The following is a 22,172-nucleotide window of genomic DNA, read 5'->3' as shown; positions in this document are numbered from 1 at the left end:
CTATAAGCATTGGTCTGACCTGCAACGCCCAGCAAAAAAACAAGTGGGCTTCTAATTATGCCTCTACTCTGGTGACTGGCAGTGGGCCGCCACCAGAGAACGATGAACTACGCACGAGGAAATCGCTGCAGGGTTCATCGATGAGGGTCAGATCCAAGGAGTGGGAGACATGATGGATTATGATGCAATGTCCGGTGAGTGTTGATGGGTATGTGTCCAGCCCCTGTGTATTTTGATTGGGTGATGTGTTGTGATCGACTGCCAGTTCAGGTCATGTAGTTGTGACTGCCATGTGTGACCCATGCGATGCCAGACTGATACGTGCTTGTTGTGATGCAGTCTGCATACAGGCCATGTGCTGCACAGGGAGCCAATTCTCATTACTACACCTGCACCCTCCATAAATGCCAAACACTCGGCAGCCTCTCTTGTCCATGTCCTTGCTCCCATACATGTTTGCGGATAGCCTGTTATGATATTCCACTCAACACTCAGCCTATGTCGTCACATGACTGACATCTCTGTGAGGTCCCCCTGCAAGCTGGTCCCCCGCAGGGCATGCTTCCTTGCCTCTCTGCCCCCATTAGCTCACCGTCTCCGTGGTACTGATGATTCACATGTTGGACTACTGCAACGTCCTGTCCCCTAATTCTGTGTATATGCACACTTCCCTCTGCTACTGTGCCAGACCTGTATTGTGTGGTATATCCTATGTCCTTGATACAGAGCGTCTCACTTGGACTGTGCAGATGGCACAGGCTCACAGTGGACATGAGTGTTCATTCATGGACCATGCACATTCCCAGCAGGCCCCTATGGGTCCGTGTCAAGCTACTCAATCTACTCCATCTCTGATATTTCATCCATATCATGGTATTTAGTCATCTGTTTCATGCACACTCAGGGTCAGTTCTTCATCACAGCCATTTTTTGGTGTCCTTGTCTGTGTCGACCGTAAGCCTCCATCTGGTACAGCCTCCCTGCCTCTATGCAACTAGTGTTGTGGCTTCTCTGTGTCTGGGTGAACTTCTGATGATTCCTCATGTGTCTGCTTTCTGTCCTCATCTCATCTGCTGAAGTCTCAGATGACTGAGATGATGCAAATGACACCTACCCACACTGTCTACTACGGCACAGTACCCTGATCCACCAGTCTGAGCCATTCACTGCCTCCCAGCCATTCCCCAAAATGGGGTGGGCGTGGGTGTTAGGCAGAATTATATGCAGTACCCTTTGGGAACACCACACACAATTAAGACTACAAGTGACAGTACAAATTCATCTTGGGTACAAGCCTGTACTGCACTGTTAAAGTGGTAGCAGTGGCTGAGCAGCCAGACTTATCTCAAGAGTAAGTGAGCAGTATCACATAGTTACACAAAGGACAGCAATTACTATGATTCAGGCAAACACTGACTCAAGGTTTTCAAGTAAAAGAATATACATTTATTTTACTCTTCAGTTGTATAACATTTCACTATTCTAAGCAGTTTAGAAATCACACTCTTAATATACCACACCACTTCCCTTAAATTCCAGACAAGTTAAGCTCACAAAATGAAGTGGGAGCAAAATGGCACTCCAGCAATTTAAAAGGGAGGGAGAGACAGAAGTTAACAGAATTTGAATCACACCAACAGGTAAGTACTCAGGGCAATCAAACAAGAGAGACTACAATGATAAAATCAGATAGGAAAGGCTTAGGGCCAAAGTCAATGGTTTAAAAGTCTTTTGCTCAAGATAATACAGTCCAGTGTGGTTCGCGGTAAAGTTTGTGACATGGTTTCCGGACGAGGTTGGTTGGTAGAAAAGTTATTTCAATGAGAAGAGAAGGACAAGCCCTCGGATTGGAGTAAGATTTCAAACACTTTCAACGCAGCTGAACGAAATGAACAACTGGATTTGCACAGTACCTTAAAACGGAGAGGCAGCTGTAGCTGAGGCAGAAGTTCCTGGTAGTTCCTGCAGGCTCACTGTTCCTGAAGCGACTGTCGGACTGATCAGAAGTAGGAAGACTGGAGGGTCCTGCACTACCCAGGGAAGAAACCAGCAGCAGAGCAAAGCAACAAATACAAGGTGCACTCCTTAAAACCCAAGCAGGCTCCGACCTTCCTGGCTATCCGGCCCACTGTAGCTCTGTACAGCGAATTCGACCAGAGGAGGGGTCCTGGCTTGCAGTTTGGCTGAAGTGGTTGGTCCCACCAGCTCAAGGGAAGAAGTTTCCCGAGGATCTTCTCTGTCGTCGGATTCTGAAGATTCGGACCTGCAGCAGGGCTTCACCGGGATGTTTAGTCGTGGTAGGGTCCTCTTCCTCTTCCGTCAGTTCCTCATAGGTTCTTTTGTTCCAGTGGCGACTCTGCTCTTATAGTCCCAGAGACTTGCTTTTTATGCAGTTTTCCCCCATTCATACAGCCTGGCTGCCAATCACACAGAAGGGTGGCTGTCCTGGCAAGGCCAGTCCCCCTAGCCAATCAAACAGGAGTGCGACTTGGGTTACCAAGGGAACCCATGGCAGGGGTCCTAAAACCCCTCCCTCACATTCTGCCAACCCAGACTCTCAGGCGCCTAAATGAGGGCTTCTGTGTGGATGCCAGCAAAAAGGCGATGAACAAAGGGACCAAAACTGGTTTGGCGCGCAGAGTAAAACATGAGAAATACATTTACAAAAATAAATGGCGAATAAACACAGCCGGAACCGTAATAAGTTATATATGGTCAAGCGGGTTTATGTTTGAGGCTAATATAATAGCCTAAAACAATACCATGGTTATTTAAGATAACCGCGGTATAAAAAATAGGGTAGATACCACTGCCACCAGCCAAGTCTTAGTGTAAAGGGAGCGAAACAATGCTCCAAGAGACACAGACAAAAAGGGATAACAATTAACCCTTTCCAATACGCCATGGAAGATGGGGTGTACTGGGTCTGTGGTAAAAGTGACTAAAGAAAAGTTAATGTCAACTTTATCTTTTCTGGGGGGCAGTAGTCAGCCCCAGAAAATGGAGTTGGTGGGAAGTCTAAAAGACAACCCTGTGTTACTGCACTGAAGGTGCTGTGTAACACACATGGGAGAACTTGGTGTCATGGAGTAGGTGAGGCTCCAGTGCTCAAGTTCACACAAAAAGTAGAAATACACATGGCAAAACACATGCAAGAGTGGGAAAAAAGGCTCACACTCTTACCAGGTGAAAAAAGAAATCCTAGAAATCCAGCAAAGCTGCTGAAAAAGGGAAATCAACCATTTATGAGAATCCTCCCTAACAGTGGAGGTGGGGGGATGTTACTGTATCCCTACAACCCGATGCAAACACTTTTCACATGATTACAATGATTATGAGGTGGATTTGAGCCTAGGTTTCTGTGCGCTGCTGATCACTAATCAATTTTAGGTTGCACAAAATTAGAAAGAATAAGGGCAGTGCACGCAGCAGTCACTCTAATCCCGCCAACCAATCCACTCTGGCTGGAAAATAAGATATGCTAGTGAGAGTGGGATGGTGATGTGCTTAGCACCATTCAAGTGATGATAATGAATACAAGATAAAGTATAGGGAGATTTAATTGAATCGTGAACAGCCGACACGTGTTTCGACCCGTAGGTCATCTTCAAGGCAAGAAGAGTTATGGTCAAAGGATAATCCGTACAATCCTAATGGATAGCCTGGTATGTCGATAAGGGTAAATCCCAGCAATTTAAGGGATTTACCCTTATCTTGCAGCGTTGCTCAATTGTACAAGCTATATATATGAATCAGCCATTTCGGCAACTACCAGCCGATTGCAGTGCTTTTGCTGTGTCAACATACCAGGCCATCCATTAGGATTGTATGTATTATCCTTTGACCATAACGCTTCTTGCCTTGAAGACGACCTGTGTGTCGAAACACGTGTCGGCTGTGCATGATTCAATTAAATCTACCTATACTTTATCTTGTATTCGTTATCATCACTTGAATGGTGCTAAGCGCATTACCATCCCACTCTCACTATCATATCTTACTTTTCACATGATGACTGCACTTGCCCTTACAGTGCCACCATGACACAACTTTGACATTACTCCGTTTGTGTTTTTATTCATAGTTGAGGCCGTACACATGTACTGCACTGCACCCACACACTTCTGAGCACTGTTACAGCCTTCTACATGCCTATTCACTTGTGTGATGTCACCTAGCATTACTGTATCCATGTGTTTTCCTTCACTGTATTGCAACACACTAGTGCTGTTGCATCCTGTGACACGTGTCCTTTTTGTCATAGTGATTTACATGTACTGTATGGTGACAGGCATTTTACATGGGTCACGGACAGTACTATTTAACTTCCATATGGGGCTGGTTGACAGTTCTGCGATGCCTATGCTACGTGCCATCTGTTTGTTGGCATCTGTCATTTTTGTGTAAGGTCTATGCCAGGCAGCAGCTTGTGTGTGATGCAGGTGCTATGCAACATACAGTACATGTGTTGGCTCCACATTTGACATGCGTCCATGTCTTCTTTCCGGGTCCCCTTCCATTTCATTGCCACTGCGTGGGTATGTGTCATGTGGGACATGGCTGCTTCATGTGTTGGCTGTCAACATTGTAATGCCTATGTGTGGGGTGTGGGCTGTTGACATGTGTGCTCATGTGTTCTTTTGGTTATTTACAGGTGATGAGACACTGGGAGCAGAGTAGGAGGAGGCGATGGCAGAGAGGGCGGATGGTTCAGGGCACCAGCCAGGCACCAGTGGAGGGCGTGGTGTGTTAGCCCATGAGCATCCATTGGTGCTCCAGACCATCCTGTCCAGGGCTGGCTGTGGGTACACCTCTGAGGATCTCTTTGCCTCTGATGCAGAATCGGATATTGATCCGTCCATGCCGTTGCAGGTGAGTGATTCTGCAGTGGATGCTGTTCTGTCCAACACACCTGCAGTGGGGGGATACCCCTGAAGGGGCCATTCAGTGTTGGTATGTCCACCTGTGGTGGTTATGAATGCAGGGCCACGCTCCACACTAGTTCCTCCTGTTCCTGTTGAAGCAGATCAACGGATGAAGGCAGTCCTGCAGCCACAGGCAGCGCCAGCGCAACAAGGACCAGGTCTCCTTGGGCCCAACAGGTGTGCTGTCCGGCAACGCAGTGGCTGTGCACCACCATGGGAACACTGTGTGGGAGAGTAACATGTATGCCATTGCACAGCAACAGGGGGCATCATGTGAGATGATGGCTCAGGGTGTGGAACGTGTGGCTGATTCCATTCTCCCCCTGAAAGGCAGGTGGAGCTCCTGCAGCAGGCAACGCGGTCCACCTTCCGCTCACACAAGCTGGACACGTTGGCCACCAACAGGGACCGACGGGCTGAACTAGAGGCTCTGCGCACAGCCATTGCTGCTGAGGCAGAGGCCTACAGGGAAGCCCTGAGGGAAGGGTACATCTCCCTCAGAGCTAGTCTGGCTGCACTTTTGATGAGCCAGGGTACATGGGCGGAACAGCGGATGGAGCAGCTGGAACACACCATCTCAGGTGAACTCCATGCAAGCGGTGAGGAGGTCCATCTGTCACGTGAGGCCTTGCATGCAGAACTCTGTGCTACATGTGAGAACTTGCAGGAGGAATGATGTGCTACACGTGAGATGCTGCATGGGGACCTGAGTGCCATCTTCCTGCAGGACCAGGCTTACCAGATCCGCATGTTTGCTGCCAGGGAGGGGCATGCTGGGGCTATGCATGGACAGGCACCATTGCCACGCACACCTCCTGATATTCAACCAGAGGGTGACAACAGCGACGACTGATTACTCACTATGGCCTAGCCGTGCAGACCATGAGCCCATGGAGGATTATTTTTATCTCAACATCAACGCATGTGGGTGTTGAGGTGCACCCTGCACATCCTCTCTCCTGGGTGCCCCCCCAGGTCGACCAGGGCCATTTTTATTTATTTTTTCCTTTTTTGTCTATTGTGCATTCATGTAACAGTGTGTTTCTTTGTGTGGAAGCGAAAGGCATCCACTGTGTTTTCCGGCTAGGCCCACACAGGCTTGTCTCATGTTGGTGTTTGTGGCTTGGGGTCCGGACACATATTCCTCTCCTGCTTTCCCTTTCCATGGGCTCGCAAGGATGTCAGAGTGTAACAGTAACTTACACAGAGGCATTGGGCTTCCGTCATTTCTGTGGCCAGTCTGAAGTCCAACCTGTGTATACACCCCTAGTGCGGATTCATGATGGTTTCTCCAGGGCATGGTTGGCCTGCATTGTGGTTTGTATAATGTTAAATGTGCATGTTTTAATGATGCTTATTTATGTATTGCCTTGCATGTCTACATTGTTGATGCACTTCATGCTGTATGCGGTACCATGCCCCTTAGCTGTCAGAGACACACTCAAGATGGAAGTTGGCCGTGTGGTAGCAATGTCACATCTATAGTGATTGGTCACTGTCTGACATTGTCACTGCTGGGTCCTGTGTTCCTGATATGTTATGCTGGTTAATAGATAGTCCTATGTTAGGTTCGCTTTTTATTGCTCAGGGGATCGGCGTGATTTTTGCGTTGCTGAGTAGTCATGATGGAGTAGTTCTAATGAAAAATGTACGTAACACTGAAGGTTTGTATATTTCCCATGGAAACATGCATTGAAAACCCCTACAATCCCACACCACCACCCACACCCACAACACACACACAACACAGCCCCAACCATACACCCAACACCACCCCAACATACCCCCACACACACCCTACTTACCTTCTGAGACATGCTGTGTCGATGCAGCGCAAGTCACTTTCACTTCCATGATCGGGCACTGGCGCCGCAGGCTCCTATATTTTTTTGGGCAGGTGCAAGGGACACCCCCGCAGCACCCGTATTTTTTTTTTGCTGTTTTTTTAATTACCTGAAATGCATGCCACAAAAGGTTCAAACTTTCAGATGGAATTGTCTCTGGCCTGTTTCCATTCGTCACAGTGCACTTTGTGACAGTTGTTTCACGTGTTGTGCATTTATTTTGGTGTTTTCACATTGTATGCCATGGCATGGTGTGTCGGGCGGGTGACATGGGGTTTGGGTGACATACCAGTATTTGGATGTGCTGTTTTGCATGGGGGTGGTGGTAGCTAGGGATGCACACAATGTAGCACTTCCAAGGACACATTCTCAGGGTGGTCAGGTTGTGACAGTTGACTGTCCATTTGTCATCATCGATTGTCACCTGGAATGCGCCAGGCCTGTGTGCACTCTGCAGGGGTGGGGTGGGATTTTAGGTGAAGAATGTAGCCACAAGCTTGGTACGGGCTGCCTCGCCATGTGCCCTTTGCCCTCCCATGCGCAGCAGTCATGCATGTGGTTGGGGATGTGGGGGCACCACCATGTCCACCGGTACGCCCCGCTGTGTTGCTATGTTGTGCAGGACACATGCTACCACAATGATCCTGCACACTACTGGGGGTGAATATAGTAGCTGTCCACCAAAGCGGTCAAGGGAGCGGAAACGCGACTTGAGCGGTCCGAATGTGCGCTCCACTATGGCCCTGGTTGCAATATGGGCTGCGTTGTATCTTACCTGGGGTGGTGTGGTGGGGTTCCGCATTGGTGTCATTATGTAGGTGCTCAGAGGCTAGGCACTGTCCACTGGGGAGTTGAGAATGGTTCTCATTAGTTGGGTCTGTCTATTTGTCTGTGTGTGACATGCATGCATGTGCACAGGCATTTGTACTCACCAATGAGTCACGTGTTGCCATGTCTCCCAGCTTCCAGGTCCCGATTTAGGGCTGACATTCTGAATATGAAACTGTCATGGGTGGACCCTGGATTGTTTGCATAGACAGAGATGATGATTCCCTTGGCATCGCATTCAACCTGCATGTTGATGGAATGCCAGTGTTTGCGGTTGCGATAGATGTGCTGAGTGGCCCTAGGTGGACATAGGGCCACATGTGTGCAATCAATGACACCAAGCACTTTGGGGAAGTGTGCCACCCCGTAGAAGTCTTGCACCATGGCCTGCCTTTCTGCAGGTGATCTGGGTATGTATATATGCCTGTGGACTGAAGGTCATGCAGTCATGATTGCCAACACCTGTTGTAGGCAGCGTGACTGTGTGGGCTGTGAGACGCTCCCAACTATGGCAGTTGTCCGCTGAAGTGACCCAGTGGCCAATAAATGCAGGACATTGAGCACCTTTTCCAAGGGGCTCAGTGCTTGGGAGAACAGTGTGGGTGATGTGGGGTCATCCTCCCATTCAGTGACCAGGCCTAGAATGATATGAGGTGGCAACCTGTACCTGCCATAGAGCTGGTCATCAGGCATCCCAAAAAGGCTGGTCCTGGGTAGAAACATTCGGGGCCTGGCTATCCTCCTCCTCCTGCAGTGCCCCACAATCACTGCTGCGAGAAATTGTACATTCACTGTAGCTGTGTATGCTTGTTTGATGTTTGCATGCACTTTTATGCTGCGTGGGGGCGCTTACGCCAGCTTTCGACTGGCGTGCTTGTTTCTGGCTTTGCGCGTCTTTTGGCACGCACAGGTTTGCCCTGTTGTATTCCATGAATACGTGTTGTTAGCACTCGTGTGGGCGTTGTGAGGATTTTGCAGCAGTACTTCCCCCGTAACGCCCACATTTTCGCGTCTTGTTCCCCATTCCGCATGTTCTGCCCCCTTTTTAGGTGTGTGCGTTGGACGGTGTGCGCTTTCTCTGGGAGTCACACGTAGGGCTTCCGTGATGTCACAATGACGTGTGCAAGCCGTCCAGATTGGGCGCAGGTCGAGGGTAAGTCACACGCAATGTGTTCCATGAACAGGGACATGAGCGCTCGAGCGCATTTCGCACGAGTGCGCTGCAATTTTCATGCTTGCGCCCAGTTTTTGGGAAACATTTATTCCATGAATTGCCCTGTTAGTCTCAGGAGGGGTGAGGGTGATCTAAAGCACACAATGAGCACACACAGTAAACAACACTACAAATTACTCTCAGTCATGTGTATGTATCAAAAATACATATACATTTATTAAAGGCCAATAGAATCAAATCAAAGCAATAGTAACCAAACTACCCCAATCCTAACTAGCAAGCATATATACAATAACAGTTGACCTAAAGGGATATTACACAGTAGAGATCAAGGGGTCGCACAGTGCGAATATCAGTTAGGTAGTCCTTCACAGTTCAACCCCCAACTAAGAGGTAGTCCAGTCCCTAAGATGAGTAGAGCCTTGAGCTCAAAAGTACTTACGGTGCTGAGACACCCGATCATATGGTAGAGTCAAAACAGGGTTTCTTCAAGGGACTGTAGCGACTCAGGAAGGTGGGTAAGGCAGTGAAGAATAAGTTCCCACTATTCGAGGAGGGTCTCCACAAGAGGGCAGAACAGGATCCAAGAATTGAGAATAGCACAGGCTACCTCAACAAAGAAGAGTGGCCCTCAGTGGACATCATGCGTAAACGTGGATGGATGCTCCAGGGGCCCCCAGTAAGGGTTGTAAGTACTCACCAACCCTCGGCACACTCTGGACCAAACTTCGGGAGTCGAGTCCACTTCAGTCGAAGGTTCATATCTTGTAGTTGCCCGGCTCTGCTGCTTTCAGGGACTGCATTCCAGGAATTACTCTGTGGCGGGACAGTGGCGATTTCTCTGCTCCTGGTGAAGAGATCAGGCCAGTTCTACCCCAGCGTGTCTGAGGGCACAGGGGGGCAAAGCAGCAAGGAAACCATGAAGTTCATCACCAAAGCTGGGCAACACGGTGACCGCATATGCTCGAGGTCAGACGTACTCTCCTAATTCCAGACTCAGGAATTCTAGGTGTATGAAACTCGGCAGGAGAGGGCCTTTTACCCTGAGCTTACAGTCTCCAAAGGCTCAAGTCGAAACTTGAAACGGCGGCGGTTCCAGCGCAAATACCCCGTATGAGCTGGTCAGTTCACTGGGTGGTCCAGGAACACTTCTGAGCAGGCTTGTTTTCTGGCTAAGTTGGAGGTGCTGAGAATAGTTGGTCCCACTATACTAATGGCTCGAAGCACCCTTGCAGGCCCTCTTGGTTCGACCTGGGCTCAGGGTACCTTCCAGCGTGTCAACAGCAGTTCCACAGCCCTGCCTCTTCAGTTCAGGATACTTGCCTCCTTTCCTAAGTTTGGTGTGAACTCAGAAGATCGACCTGGAATTGGTGTAAAATACCATCTCTTATCCAAAATCTCCTTTGTGCCAAAACAAAGAGAAACCAATGAGAGATCTGCCCACATACAGCCATCCCAGACGTGGACCAATCATGGACCATGGTGGTCGCAGTCATCCCAGCACACCAGACATCCTGGCATCCAGGATGTGTATTGGAACTAGACAGTTCCAGCCCGCAACCTGGAGGCACACATTCAAGGCATACAGAAGCCTGCAAAAGCTTCGGTTTGTGCGGGGTTCTACATGACCAAAGAAGGAATTTCCTGGGTCTGCTAGACCTGGGGAAGGCAAAGGGACAAGATGGCCAAAGGACAGAACAAAGGGCCTTGTGGCATGGCCATGTTAGGCACTGGCCACTGTCCTGGGCCAAACGCGGTAAATGCGGTATGGACCATTGTGAAAATACACAAAAAGTAACAGCTGCCACAGGAGGCAACCTTGTCCATTCACAAAAAAACCCTTTGAGGGTTTTCTAGGCCTTTAAAATGAAAAAGAGACCCCAGCACACTGTACTGGAAGGTAAATTGTGCACTGATAAAATGTTGCAGAGAACTAGCAGCAAAGCGAAAGACTAAGGGAAACAAAGTCTCCCAGTACTGAATGTCTTAAGGGCATGTCAGTTTCCTCATAACAAAATGAGCAAAAGTCCAGCAGAGTACAGCAGGAAGGCTGGGCTCCACTGGCAAAAGTGAGGCTAGGATGCTCAGACAACAGCAAATAGTTGGGGGGCTCACAACTGGAGGGAAAATTACCCACAAATGGAAATCTTTCCTAATATCAGGTACACTGCTCGGGTGGAAGTCTGTTTTCTTCTAGAGTGCGCTGTCCATGTGGAAGTGTTTGTGAAGGGAAAGTGGGGCAGGGGATAAAGTTCCCACGTATCTTACCTGGTAGAATGGGGTAAATGTGTTACAGGGGGAGGGATACTAAATCGCCATCCGGTGTCCCACTCCCGCTTCCCGAAGACCCCTTACACAGGTGATCCTCCTGCACTGGTCCAACCCCAGGAATTGGATACAAAAGTAATGGCTGTGTCCTGGCCACCTGGAAGACAGATCCCTGGGGACTAGCGGGTGAGACACCTTCTGCTTTCTGACAGTAAACAAACTTGTATGTACAAGGATTTTTTCAATTGACCAAGGACGACACTGAGATGGAATGGCTTGTGATGTTTGTAACAGAGACAACATCAGAAAAAAACAGGCTATAACTGCAACTTGAGAAAAGCAAACTACTTAGTCCAAAATGGATAGTTATTCTACTCTAAATGCCTTTGGAAGTTTTGGTCTGTATTGTGAATTTGAGGTGTTTAAGAACAGACTAAATCAGTTGCTCACCTCCTGAAGTGTGCCTGAAATAAACCTTTAATGAGTCTAGCAATTAATGTATAGAATTCCAGAAATAGAAATTACTAATTATTCCTATTCGTTCTTATCTAGGGTCACTGCTCAAAGTGTTACACTTGCGGAACCCGTTTTTGTTAAAAGGCCTGAACAAGAAAGCCAGCCACTACAGAATCAAAGATCCACATGGCACTGTTTTTAGGGGTAGCAAGGGAGCCTGCTGGGGTAGCAAGGGAGACCTGAGGGGTCGCAGGTGCACCCCCTGGAAACACCCAAATGACGTCCCTGATTGTTTTGTTTGAACATTCATGATCTTTTAACAGTGCGTAAGGGTTGTTTTTAAAAAGCCTAATCACTATCCAAATCATATGCAGCTACTCAGCATCTATAGTGAAAGCCGACTGGAAAATCACACCCATCAAATATATCCTTTCCCAGCTCTAGTGCCATCTAGACAAATTATTGATATGGTCCACTAGAAAGCACTATAAGTCATTCTTATTCATGAGAAAGGGCAGTATGGGAGACTGCCCTTAGCACCAAAGCACTGGACCATGAAACAGGGCCAGAAGTAGAATAGGAGGCAAATTGAGTAAAGAAGTTAAGCCCAACAGCAAATGACAGAGGAGTGCAAAATAGCTTTAAACCATTTCAATATTTTCTCATTTTGGATTCCTTTCCTATATCCTTTCTAATGTCGACGGAATACCGCCCAATTAAATTACTCTTACTGCCACTTGGTCTGGCGGTATTACCCCCAGTTTACAAGTAGTGGTAGCGGTGTAAGTCCCCATTTTTTCAGAGTCCGTAGGACTCAATGTGATATTTTCAGCACAATTACTGGAGTAGTAGTTGCGGCACGGTAATTGCTCTGAAAGTGGGCAGAAAGTTGACGTATTTACCTCCAGCTCAGAGCTTGAGGCGAATCTTCCAACTTCCCCCCAAACTCATAATTGGGCGGTGCGGTAATGTGTCAGTCACGCAATTGCTGCCACATTTCTACCACACCTCACAACTTGTGTTGAGGCCCATGAAACTAAATGTCTGGTTTCCACATTATTCAGTAAATATTTGCATGTTACTCACCCGTGGCGTTCGTGATCTCTCCTTCAGGACAGAAGGCGCACTCATAGCAGCATATTGGCTTTTCCTCAAGAATGACTTTTCTGTATCCAGGAGCACAGCTCTCACTGCACACAGAGCGGGGAGTCTGAGAGGGATGAGACAAAGAACATATATGATAATATCAGAGGCTACAGGTTGTGAGGTGTGATTGACAAAGAACATATTTGATGATAACATAGGCCATGGGGTGTATGAAGTAAATGACAAAGGGCACATGTGATAATAATCCTGGCCCATGATGTGATAATAAGGACAGGAACACAAAGGTCCTTTTATGCGATAATAGCTGTGAATGATTGTCCTCAGCTAAAGGAATAAACCTCTTTTTTTCTGACTTTTAGGAACCGTATCCTTTAAGGGGCTGCACTGGGTACCCCTTCAAGCATGCTTCATTTACAAGACAGTCTGCATCACGTACAAAGCAGTCACAACCAAAACACCACTGCGCCTGTTTGAGAAACTCATTATTTCTGGAGGCCAATGCACCACCAGAAGCCTTACCAAGCAGGAAGAAAAGAACTACGAGAGAGAACTGGAAACCAGCGCTTTTCCTGCCATATACCCTGTCTCTGGAACAAGTTATCAATGTAGAGAGGACTGGCCTCTTCTGCATTTAATGAAGGAGCTACAGTTCAAAGTAGATCTTGCCATGACTGATCTCTCTTCACAACCCCACTTCTGCTGGCTTGTGATCAAACTTGTAATCCAGCTAGAGTGGGCTTTCTAAGTCCAAGACTGCTGTGGATGGATGGATTCCACATGGTAGGTCGGCCACACAGGAGACTGCCCTTGGGTGGTATCGGTGTGCGGTATAAATCAACATAATATAACATAGCATACATTAAGAGCCTAAAAAGTAGTGTCAGTGATTTACACTGAGGACCGCCTGCTGGCTGGGGGGGTGTGTGAGAAACCTAAGAGTGTTCGCACATCTACTCCAGGGGGTCCTCTGTTCAGGTGGCCAGGGAAGGGCCATCGCTTTTGTATCCCAACACTGGGTTGGACAAGCGAGGGAGGATCACCTAGGTGGAGGCTCCTTAGGGGTTGGAACGAGAACGCCCGAAGGTGAGACACAGTATTTATCGCTTCCGAATTCTAACCTCTCCTCCCCTACCTCAGCGTTTGTGGTCTTTTATCAACCCCACCAAATGGGCCTCTTTCCAAACCTACAACACAATGGGGTACGAAAGGACACCAAGGAAGAATGTCTTTTTTCCGGTTTATCGTCATTGCATCGAAAAAGGTGCATCGAAATGATAATGCATCAAAAAAGATGCATTGAAAATAAAAGCATCGAAATTCTATGTTTTACATTAAAAGTACATATCCATCGAAACTTTTCCATTCAATGGATATGTACTTTTAAATGTAAAAGATAGCATTTTGATGCGCTTATTTTCTACATGAAAACATTATATGGAGCTGTCTAATGCTGAAATTTCGCACTGGCCATCTCCTTGTAACGTTTTAATGTTTTTCTGTATATTGGGGGGGTTCCCTGCCAGCCGCCCGACCCCCACGCCCACCCCACCTTAACCCTAACACTAACCATAATCTAACCCGTAATCTAACCCTTAATCTAACCCTAAATCTAACCGTCGCCCCAACCCTAATGCCTAAACCTAACCCTAATCTATCCCTAGCCCCAACCCTAACCCTAATCTAACCCTTAATCTAACCCTAGCCCCAACCCTAACCCTAACCCTAGCCTCAACCCTCACCCCTAACCCTAACTCTGACCCTAACCCTAACCCTATCCATAGAAATTAACCATCGAAAACTATTCAATGAATATGCTTTTCGATGGAAAGGCAATTTAATGAATATGCTTTTCGAAGGAAAGGTGTTAGATGGAAAGACCAGATACCATTTTTCCTCATGCACCTTATGTTAGGACCAGTCCAGGATCCAGACAAATTAAAGTACCACCAGCCTTTCAATACCAAATCCATTCTGGGAAGAAGTGAAGGGGAAATAGAAGAACGCACCACCAGTAATAATGCAAGACACATCACTAGCGTAGAGGGAGAGAGAGAGAGAGAGAGAGAGAGAGACAGACAGAGAGACAGAGAGAGAGAGCGAGAGACAGAGAGAGAGAGAGAGAGAGACAGAGAGAGAGGAGAGAGATAGAGGAGAGAGAGAGAAAAGAGAGAGAGAGAGAGAGAGAGAGAGAGAGAGAGAGAGAGAGAGAGAGAGAGAGAGAGAGAGAGAGAGAGAGAGAGAGAGAGAGAGAGAGAGAGGTTACAGGTGTATAAAAGACAGAACATCAGTAGAGCACAAAAAGAGCAAAATGCAGCAGGGAGATTAATCCAGACCGTGAATTTGCCAGAGAAGACAGAGTACCGAATCGCTAGATGTCTGCACTGGAAGGCAGACAGTGTTCATTTGGTGAGGGAGCTGTATCTTCAGAGAGCCGGTGAGAGGAACCAAAGTGAGCCACAAATGCTTGCAGTCCCTTATTGTGTGGCCAGAAACTGCTCATTACCCTGGCTGGGAGCACCAACCTAGGGCCGTCCGAGAAGCAGGTGAGAAGACCCTGAACTCAGAGAAGGAGATTGCCAGAAGCCCAGTCCTACCACCAGTGAGTTTCTATGTACGAAAGAGTCCCGGTGCGCATCTACTCTGTTTAGGTACAGAGAAGCTGAGGGAATCACATACGATCAGCACGCTCTTGTGTACGAGTTGAGAATTGAATGAAAAGCCTAAGTGATACGTGACAATCAGGGGAAACATTGTATTGAACTGCAACTCCCGAAGTTGCTGACTGAGAAATGAAAGAGGTTGCTGAAGGGAGCTAGAAATGTGGGAGCAAAAACACAGAAGTGTATAAAGGAAGCTAAAAAAGCCAGAATCAGTCAAGAGAGCCAGAAGGACATATGGGTCAGAGAGAAAGAGTCCACATGAGGAAAAACACAATGTGGAGAGAACCCTGAAAAGAAGTGAAAGTCCTAAAGTATTAGGAGGGGCCGAGTATTGCCCAGAACAAGTGGAACTAAACTTCAAGAGAAAGAGGCTAAGGACTGCACCGGGGTGAATGGCTGTGCAACCTGTTTTGGGTGGACCGTGTGGTCTAAAACTGGGCCTAGAATATGAAACCCTAAAATATTGAGAAAAAGCCCTGAGGCCCAATGCTGAGCCAAGTAAAAAGAGCCACCAGTTGACCGACCTGTGATGGGGGGACCGTGCGGCATGCAAACTACACCATGACCAGGGGGGCGCCAACGAAAGCGCTGTCAGGTGAGAGGAGCCTCTGAATATTGTTCTGTAAGAAAGAACTATGTAGAGATTATAGAAGGGAACCCTGAGCCTTGAGAGAATAACTGTGTTGAGCTTGAGGAAGGAAACCCTGAGCCTTGAGAGAAAACAAGACTGTTTTTGTGAAGTTAGTGTTTTTGTGAACTTTTGTCAATTGGAGATTTCATGAACTGGTCCCTGAAGTTTAGGGAAGGGTGTCCTGAACTTCCTATGAACTTTTGTGTTGAAACTGAACTTCTGCATTGAAACCTTGTTTGGACGGTGGCCAGAGACTAAACCACCAGTGGGTATAGGTCTTGCAAGATCCTGTTATGAGAGCTGTATCCCGACTTGGGGAAGGGAGCTGGCAATTGCTCCAGACTTCACGCTAAACACATTTGAGTTGATCCATCTCTTCACTATAGTTTTTGTCTTAGTTGTGAGGGCAAGCATGGGTTTGGACACAGACAGACTTTTTGATTTAAACTTACAGACTTTGACATTCTTTAGTTTATTTAGGCAGGGATATGCTGCCAAAGTGATAGGGCCAGTTAGGCATTTCACCCATCCTGACCAGTCTAATAAAAGTTTTCAAACTGTAACACCTGTGTCTGTAACTCTCCTGATACTATACCTGTCTCACAGGTGTGTAAGAGCTTTACTGACATCTACAAGGCACACACATGAGAACTTTCTGCTAATCACATGCTAATGATAAATCAGCAGGATACATTTGCATTACAAGAGAGGCTTGTTGATTTGCACCTCTGGACTAATTAGCACTGGCTGTGCAACCAATACCTGGTTCCTCTGACCCACTGCATAGCTGCTCTCTATTCAAATTTTCAGTGTTATGCGGATGACACTCAGCTCTCTTTCAGGCTCCCCTTGGCCACCTCTACTCCGTCTCTCATTCCTGACTGTCTGTCTGCAATTCAAGAGTGGTGAGCAGCTTATGATCTCTGCCTAAATGCCAGTAAGAATATCCTCTTCATCGGAACACCAGCTCCCTCCTTTCCTCTCTCTCTCTCTGTCTGGCCACTCTGGGTCCTTTTCCTTCTCCTACCTGTGAGGCTATGAACCTTGGGGTCATCTTGGACTCAACCACCTCCTTCTCTCCACACAGTTCTGACATCCCTAAGAAGTCCAACTGTCAGCTGCACCTTCTCAGAGGTCTTCTTCCCTTTCTCACTTTACCCCAGAAGCTCACAGTCTCCAGAGCTTTGGACTTTCAAGGCTGGACTACTGCAAATGTGTTCTTTATAAATCTTCCTGCCTCTACTCTACATCCTCTACAACTTATCAAGAACTGGACTGTGAGACTTGTCCTTGGCCTCAAGCCGAGGGATCGTATCTCTTCAGATGTGAAATCTCTTAATTGGCTCCCAGTGGTGGCAAGGATCAGGCAAAAGACCCTCTGCATAGTCCACAAGGCTTTCTGGGGCCTGGGTCTGCACTAACTTAACTTTCCCCTCCTAACTATCTCCCTTCTCGAGCTCTCCACTTATCCACCTCCAACTCTCTGAGGGTCAGCCACTGTTCCAAGGAGAGAGTTGGGGGAAGATCTCTTTCTTCAGCTGGGGCCTCCCTCTGGAACAGTCTCTGCCTCTCTCAAGCTTAAGCAGAACCATCTTCGGTTCCAGAAGCAACTCAAGACCTTCCTCTTCACTTCCGCTTTCTCCCTTCCGCTCCTCTGCTGATGACCCGTCTGTTCCACGCACCTAGTTCACTTGGCCACCCTGTCCAGTTGCACCTTGCACTGCCTCCTGGCCCCATAGCAATTGCGATCTCTTTCTGTAACCCTACAATCCACCCACTCTCTGCACTTATTAGCCAACCGCTGGCTGCACCCTCTGATTACTGGCACTTAGCCACCTGTTGGCTGTACTCTGTTGCCTGCACTTCTCCCTCTCTCCTCCCTTGTGCACTTCTCCACTCCTACACTCCCCTCTTGCACTTCTCCTCTCCAAACCTCCCTGCCCTTGCATGATCAGAATGACACAATGCCTAGAGTTAACTCCAATACATGACCAATACAAATGTGCGAGACGCTGCCTATCAATTTGTCTGTAGGTGTTTCCTTGTCAGTCAACCGAGGGTCAGATGACCGACACATGCTTTTCCTGTAGCCAACACATGGGGACTCACAATTCTAAGATGCACAAGCACACTTCATATCCAGAGCGTTGGTGGCCTAAATCTGAGGACACTTACCCAGGATGAAGGGAGCATCCGAACAGGATTGGTAAGGAGCATTTGGGGATAACATACTATTCATAAAATTGATAAAAAAAAATAAAGAACACAATTTAAATAAAGTTGTATCCTGATAATTCTGAAATGCAACAATATATTCAAAGTAATTGAATTTATAAGTTTATGGCTGCTGTAAGGACACACCTTTGTGATGTAAACATTAGCCCAAATTTACCACAAAATCACAGAATGGGACCTTTATTACTAAAGCAAATGCAGGTCTGCACATGATAGCGCCGGGCGGAGGTAGGGTATAAGCATGTGAGATGGTGATCCTTCAGGGTGGGCAGTACTCCACCCACTAATAGAAATGCAAGTCTGCACATGATAGCACCGGGCAGAGGCAGGGTATAAGCATGTGAGATGGTGATCCTTCAGGGTGGGCAGTACTCCACCCACTAATAGAATTGCAAGTCTGCACATGATAGCACTGGGCGGGGGCAGGGTATAACCATGTGAAATGGTGATCCTTCCGCTGTCTCCTGTCTGCAGCGATACCACTCAGATAGGATAGCACAAAAGTGACCCGTGATTGGTCATTCAGAAAGGTCCCTGGTCTACAAAGGAAGTGCAGGTGGCACTGGTTCATGCACGTTGCAAACCTCTTGAGATCCCCCATAAATCGTTCGAGCAGGGACAAGGGAACTGCCCCAGGAAGGGTTATCTGAACAGGATTGGCTGATGGTTCTGGCATCGAGGGCACGCCTCCTGACAATGGTGCATGCCCTGCTTGTGACTGGAGAAATTGCCGGCTTAAATCATTGATGTGTTTTTTGGCTACTATCAGCTCTCTCCTCAGGGTGTTGGCCTCCTGCCTGGCTGCATGCACATCGGAACGTAGCTGCCCCAACATGTGGGCTAACTGGTCAGTTTCTGACGTTTCCATGACGCCCAGGTGGATTTTGAAGTGAGGCTTTTTGTTCTGTAACGCTCACCTGGTATCCATGGGGACGTCACTTGAACCCTTCCCTGGAGTCTACTCGACTGGAGAATGGGCCTGAAACACAGGATTAGTAGAGTTTAACTCCCTATTGTCTCTGTGTGCTTGAACCCCTTCTTCCCCGGGGTCCAACCCTTCCCTTTGTTCCACAGATCACCTTGTTTTCTTGGAAAGTGTGCTCTCCATCCTGTTTTCAGCGCAGGGGTGCGTTGATTAATGCAGGCTCATTGCTGCCTAGTTACTTCACTGGCAAGAGTCTGACAGGTAAGTATAATGAGTCTTTTGAAAAGTTCTCTAACTTCATTCCTTTCCTTCCTTAGATGATGGCCGGCTTCCGGGGATGGCATAGGCAGGGTATAAGCATGTTAAATGGTGATCCTTCAAGCTGGGTAGTACTCCACCTACTAAAAGAAATGCAAGTCTGCACATGATAGCACCGGACACAGGCATGATATAACCTTGTAAAATGGTGATCCTTCAGGCTAGGCAGAACTCCACCTACTAAAACAAATGCTAGTCTGCACATGATAGCACCAGACAGTGGCATGATATAACCTTGTAAAATGGTGATCCTTCAGGCTAGGCAGAACTCCACCTACTAAAACAAATGCAAGTCTGCACATGATAGAACCGGTCGGAGGCGTGGTATACGCATGTAAAGTGATGATCCTTCAGGGTGGGCGGTACTCCAGCTACTAAAACAAATGTAAGTCTGCACATGATAGCACCGGAAAGAAGCAGGGTAGAAGTATGTGAACTGGTAATGCTTAAGGGTGGGCAGTACTCCACCTACTAAAACAAATGCAAGTTGGCACATGATAGCACCAGACAGTGGCATGATATAACCTTGTAAAATGGTGATCCTTCAGGCTAGGCAGAACTCCACCTACTAAAACAAATGCAAGTCTGCACATGATAGAACCGGTCGGAGGCGGGGTATACGCATGTAAAGTGATGATCCTTCAGGGTGGGCGGTACTCCACCTACTAAAACAAATGCAAGTCTGCACATGATAGCACTGGACGGCGGCAGGGTATAACCATGTGAACTGGTAATGCTTAAGGGTGGGCAGTACTCCACCTACTAAAACGAATGCAGGTCTGCACATGATATCACCGCATGGGGGCAGGGAATGAGCATGTGAAATGGTGATCCTTAAGGGTGGGCAGTACTCCACCTACTAAAACAAATGCAAGTCTGCACATGATAGCACTGGACGGAGGCAGGGTATAACCATGTGTACTGGTAATGCTTAAGGGTGGGCAGTACTCCACCTACTAAAACGAATGCAGGTCTGCACATGATATCACCACATGGGGACAGGGAATGAGCATGTGAAATGGTGATCCTTCAGGGTGGGCAGTACTCCACCTACTAAAACAAATGCTAGTCTGCACATGATAGCACCAGACAGTGGCATGATATAACCTTGTAAAATGGTGATCCTTCAGGCTAGGCAGAACTCCACCTACTAAAACAAATGCAAGTCTGCACATGATAGAACCGGTCGGAGGCGGGGTATACGCATGTAAAGTGATGATCCTTCAGGGTGGGCGGTACTCCAGCTACTAAAACAAATGTAAGTCTGCACATGATAGCACCGGAAAGAAGCAGGGTAGAAGTATGTGAACTGGTAATGCTTAAGGGTGGGCAGTACTCCACCTACTAAAACAAATGCAAGTTGGCACATGATAGCACCAGACAGTGGCATGATATAACCATGTGAAATGGTGATCCTTCAGGGTGGGCGGTACTCCACCTACTAAAACAAATGCAAGTCTGCACATGATAGCACTGGACGGAGGCAGGGTATAACCATGTGAACTGGTAATGCTTAAGGGTGGGCAGTACTCCACCTACTAAAACGAATGCAGGTCTGCACATGATATCACCGCATGGGGGCAGGGAATGAGCATGTGAAATGGTGAACATTCAGTGTGGACAGTATTCCACCTAGTAAATCGAATGCAAGTCTGCCTATGATAGCACTGGACGGAAGCAGGGTATAAGCATGTGAAATGGTGATCCTTCAGGCTTTGCGGTGTTAGGAAAGATTTCATAATTGTATGTAATTTTCCCTCCATGTGTACACCCCCAAACATTTTGCTGCTGTTTAGACATCATTGACTGAATTTGCCAGAGAAGCTCCACTTTCAGCTGCACTCCTCTGGGCTTTCGCTCACTTTTAATGGGGAAACTGACAAGCCCTTAAGACAGTCAGTACTGGGAGACTTTGTTTCCCTTAGTCCTTTTCCCATGTTGCAACTTTTGTGCAACATGTAACAAGTGTGCAATGTATCTTACCATACAGCACAGTTGGGTATATAGTCATTTTCCCAAGGCTCTAGATACTCTTGCTGGACTTTTTATGAACTGTGCAGATGTGTCAGGGACAGAACTGGTGGCAGCTATTGTTTTGCATTATTTTAAACCCTTTCCTGCCATGTTAACTGTGTTAAACGCATTTGGCACGAATAGGTGGCCTGGCTCCAAAATGGCCATGCGACGAGGTACTTTGTCCTGTCCTTTGGCCATCTTGCCTTTCACCTTCCCCAGGTTGAGCCGACCCCGGTCAGTCCTTATTTGGACATGCAGTTTCCCGCAAAACCCAAGCTTTCGCCGCCTTCTGCGTGCCTTGTGTGTGTGTCTCCAGGATGTGGGCTGGTGTGTCTGTCCCCAATACACATCCTGGGTGCCAGAAAGTCTGGAGTACCATGAATGACTGGAACCACAGTGGTCCAGGATTGGTCCACATATGGAATGAGTGTTTGTGAGCAGATCTCCAATTGGGTCCTCTCCGTTTTGGCGCAAAGGGAACTTTGGATAAGAGGAGGCTGAAAGCACCCATACCAGTTCGATCTATGGAGTTCTCACTGACGAAAGATAGGATCCAAGTTCCTGAAACTACTAAGCCGAGTCGAGGAACCGCTGGTGACCTGCTGGAAGGTTTTGGCACCCTGAGCCCGCTGCCGTCCCGTGGGACCCTTCTGCATATGGTCGTCCTAGAAGGTATGCAAAGACGCTTCAACCCATAGGAATAGTGGGACCAACTATTCTCGGCACCTTCATTCAAACCTGCGAGTAAGCTTTCTCGGAAGTGTCCCTGGGCCAACCAGTGGACT

General features: G+C 47.7%; 1 protein-coding gene across 1 annotated transcript in view; it reads right to left on the bottom strand.

Moving 5' to 3' along the window:
• The window catches only part of LOC138568885 (vomeronasal type-2 receptor 26-like), a 152,264-nt gene that overhangs the window by 3,844 nt on the left and 126,248 nt on the right, over positions 1–22,172 (bottom strand). The window contains exon 5 of the mRNA XM_069646665.1: positions 12,582–12,705. Coding sequence (XP_069502766.1) covers positions 12,582–12,705 — 124 coding nt within the window. The remainder of the gene's footprint in view (positions 1–12,581; positions 12,706–22,172) is intronic.

This window comes from Ambystoma mexicanum, chromosome 2q, assembly GCF_040938575.1.
Source record: "Ambystoma mexicanum isolate Mex_15411 chromosome 2q, UKY_AmexF1_1, whole genome shotgun sequence".
Classification (NCBI taxonomy): Eukaryota; Metazoa; Chordata; class Amphibia; order Caudata; family Ambystomatidae; genus Ambystoma; species Ambystoma mexicanum.
Note: the sequence above shows the minus strand (reverse complement) of the source record. Positions and strands in the feature narration are given on the sequence as shown.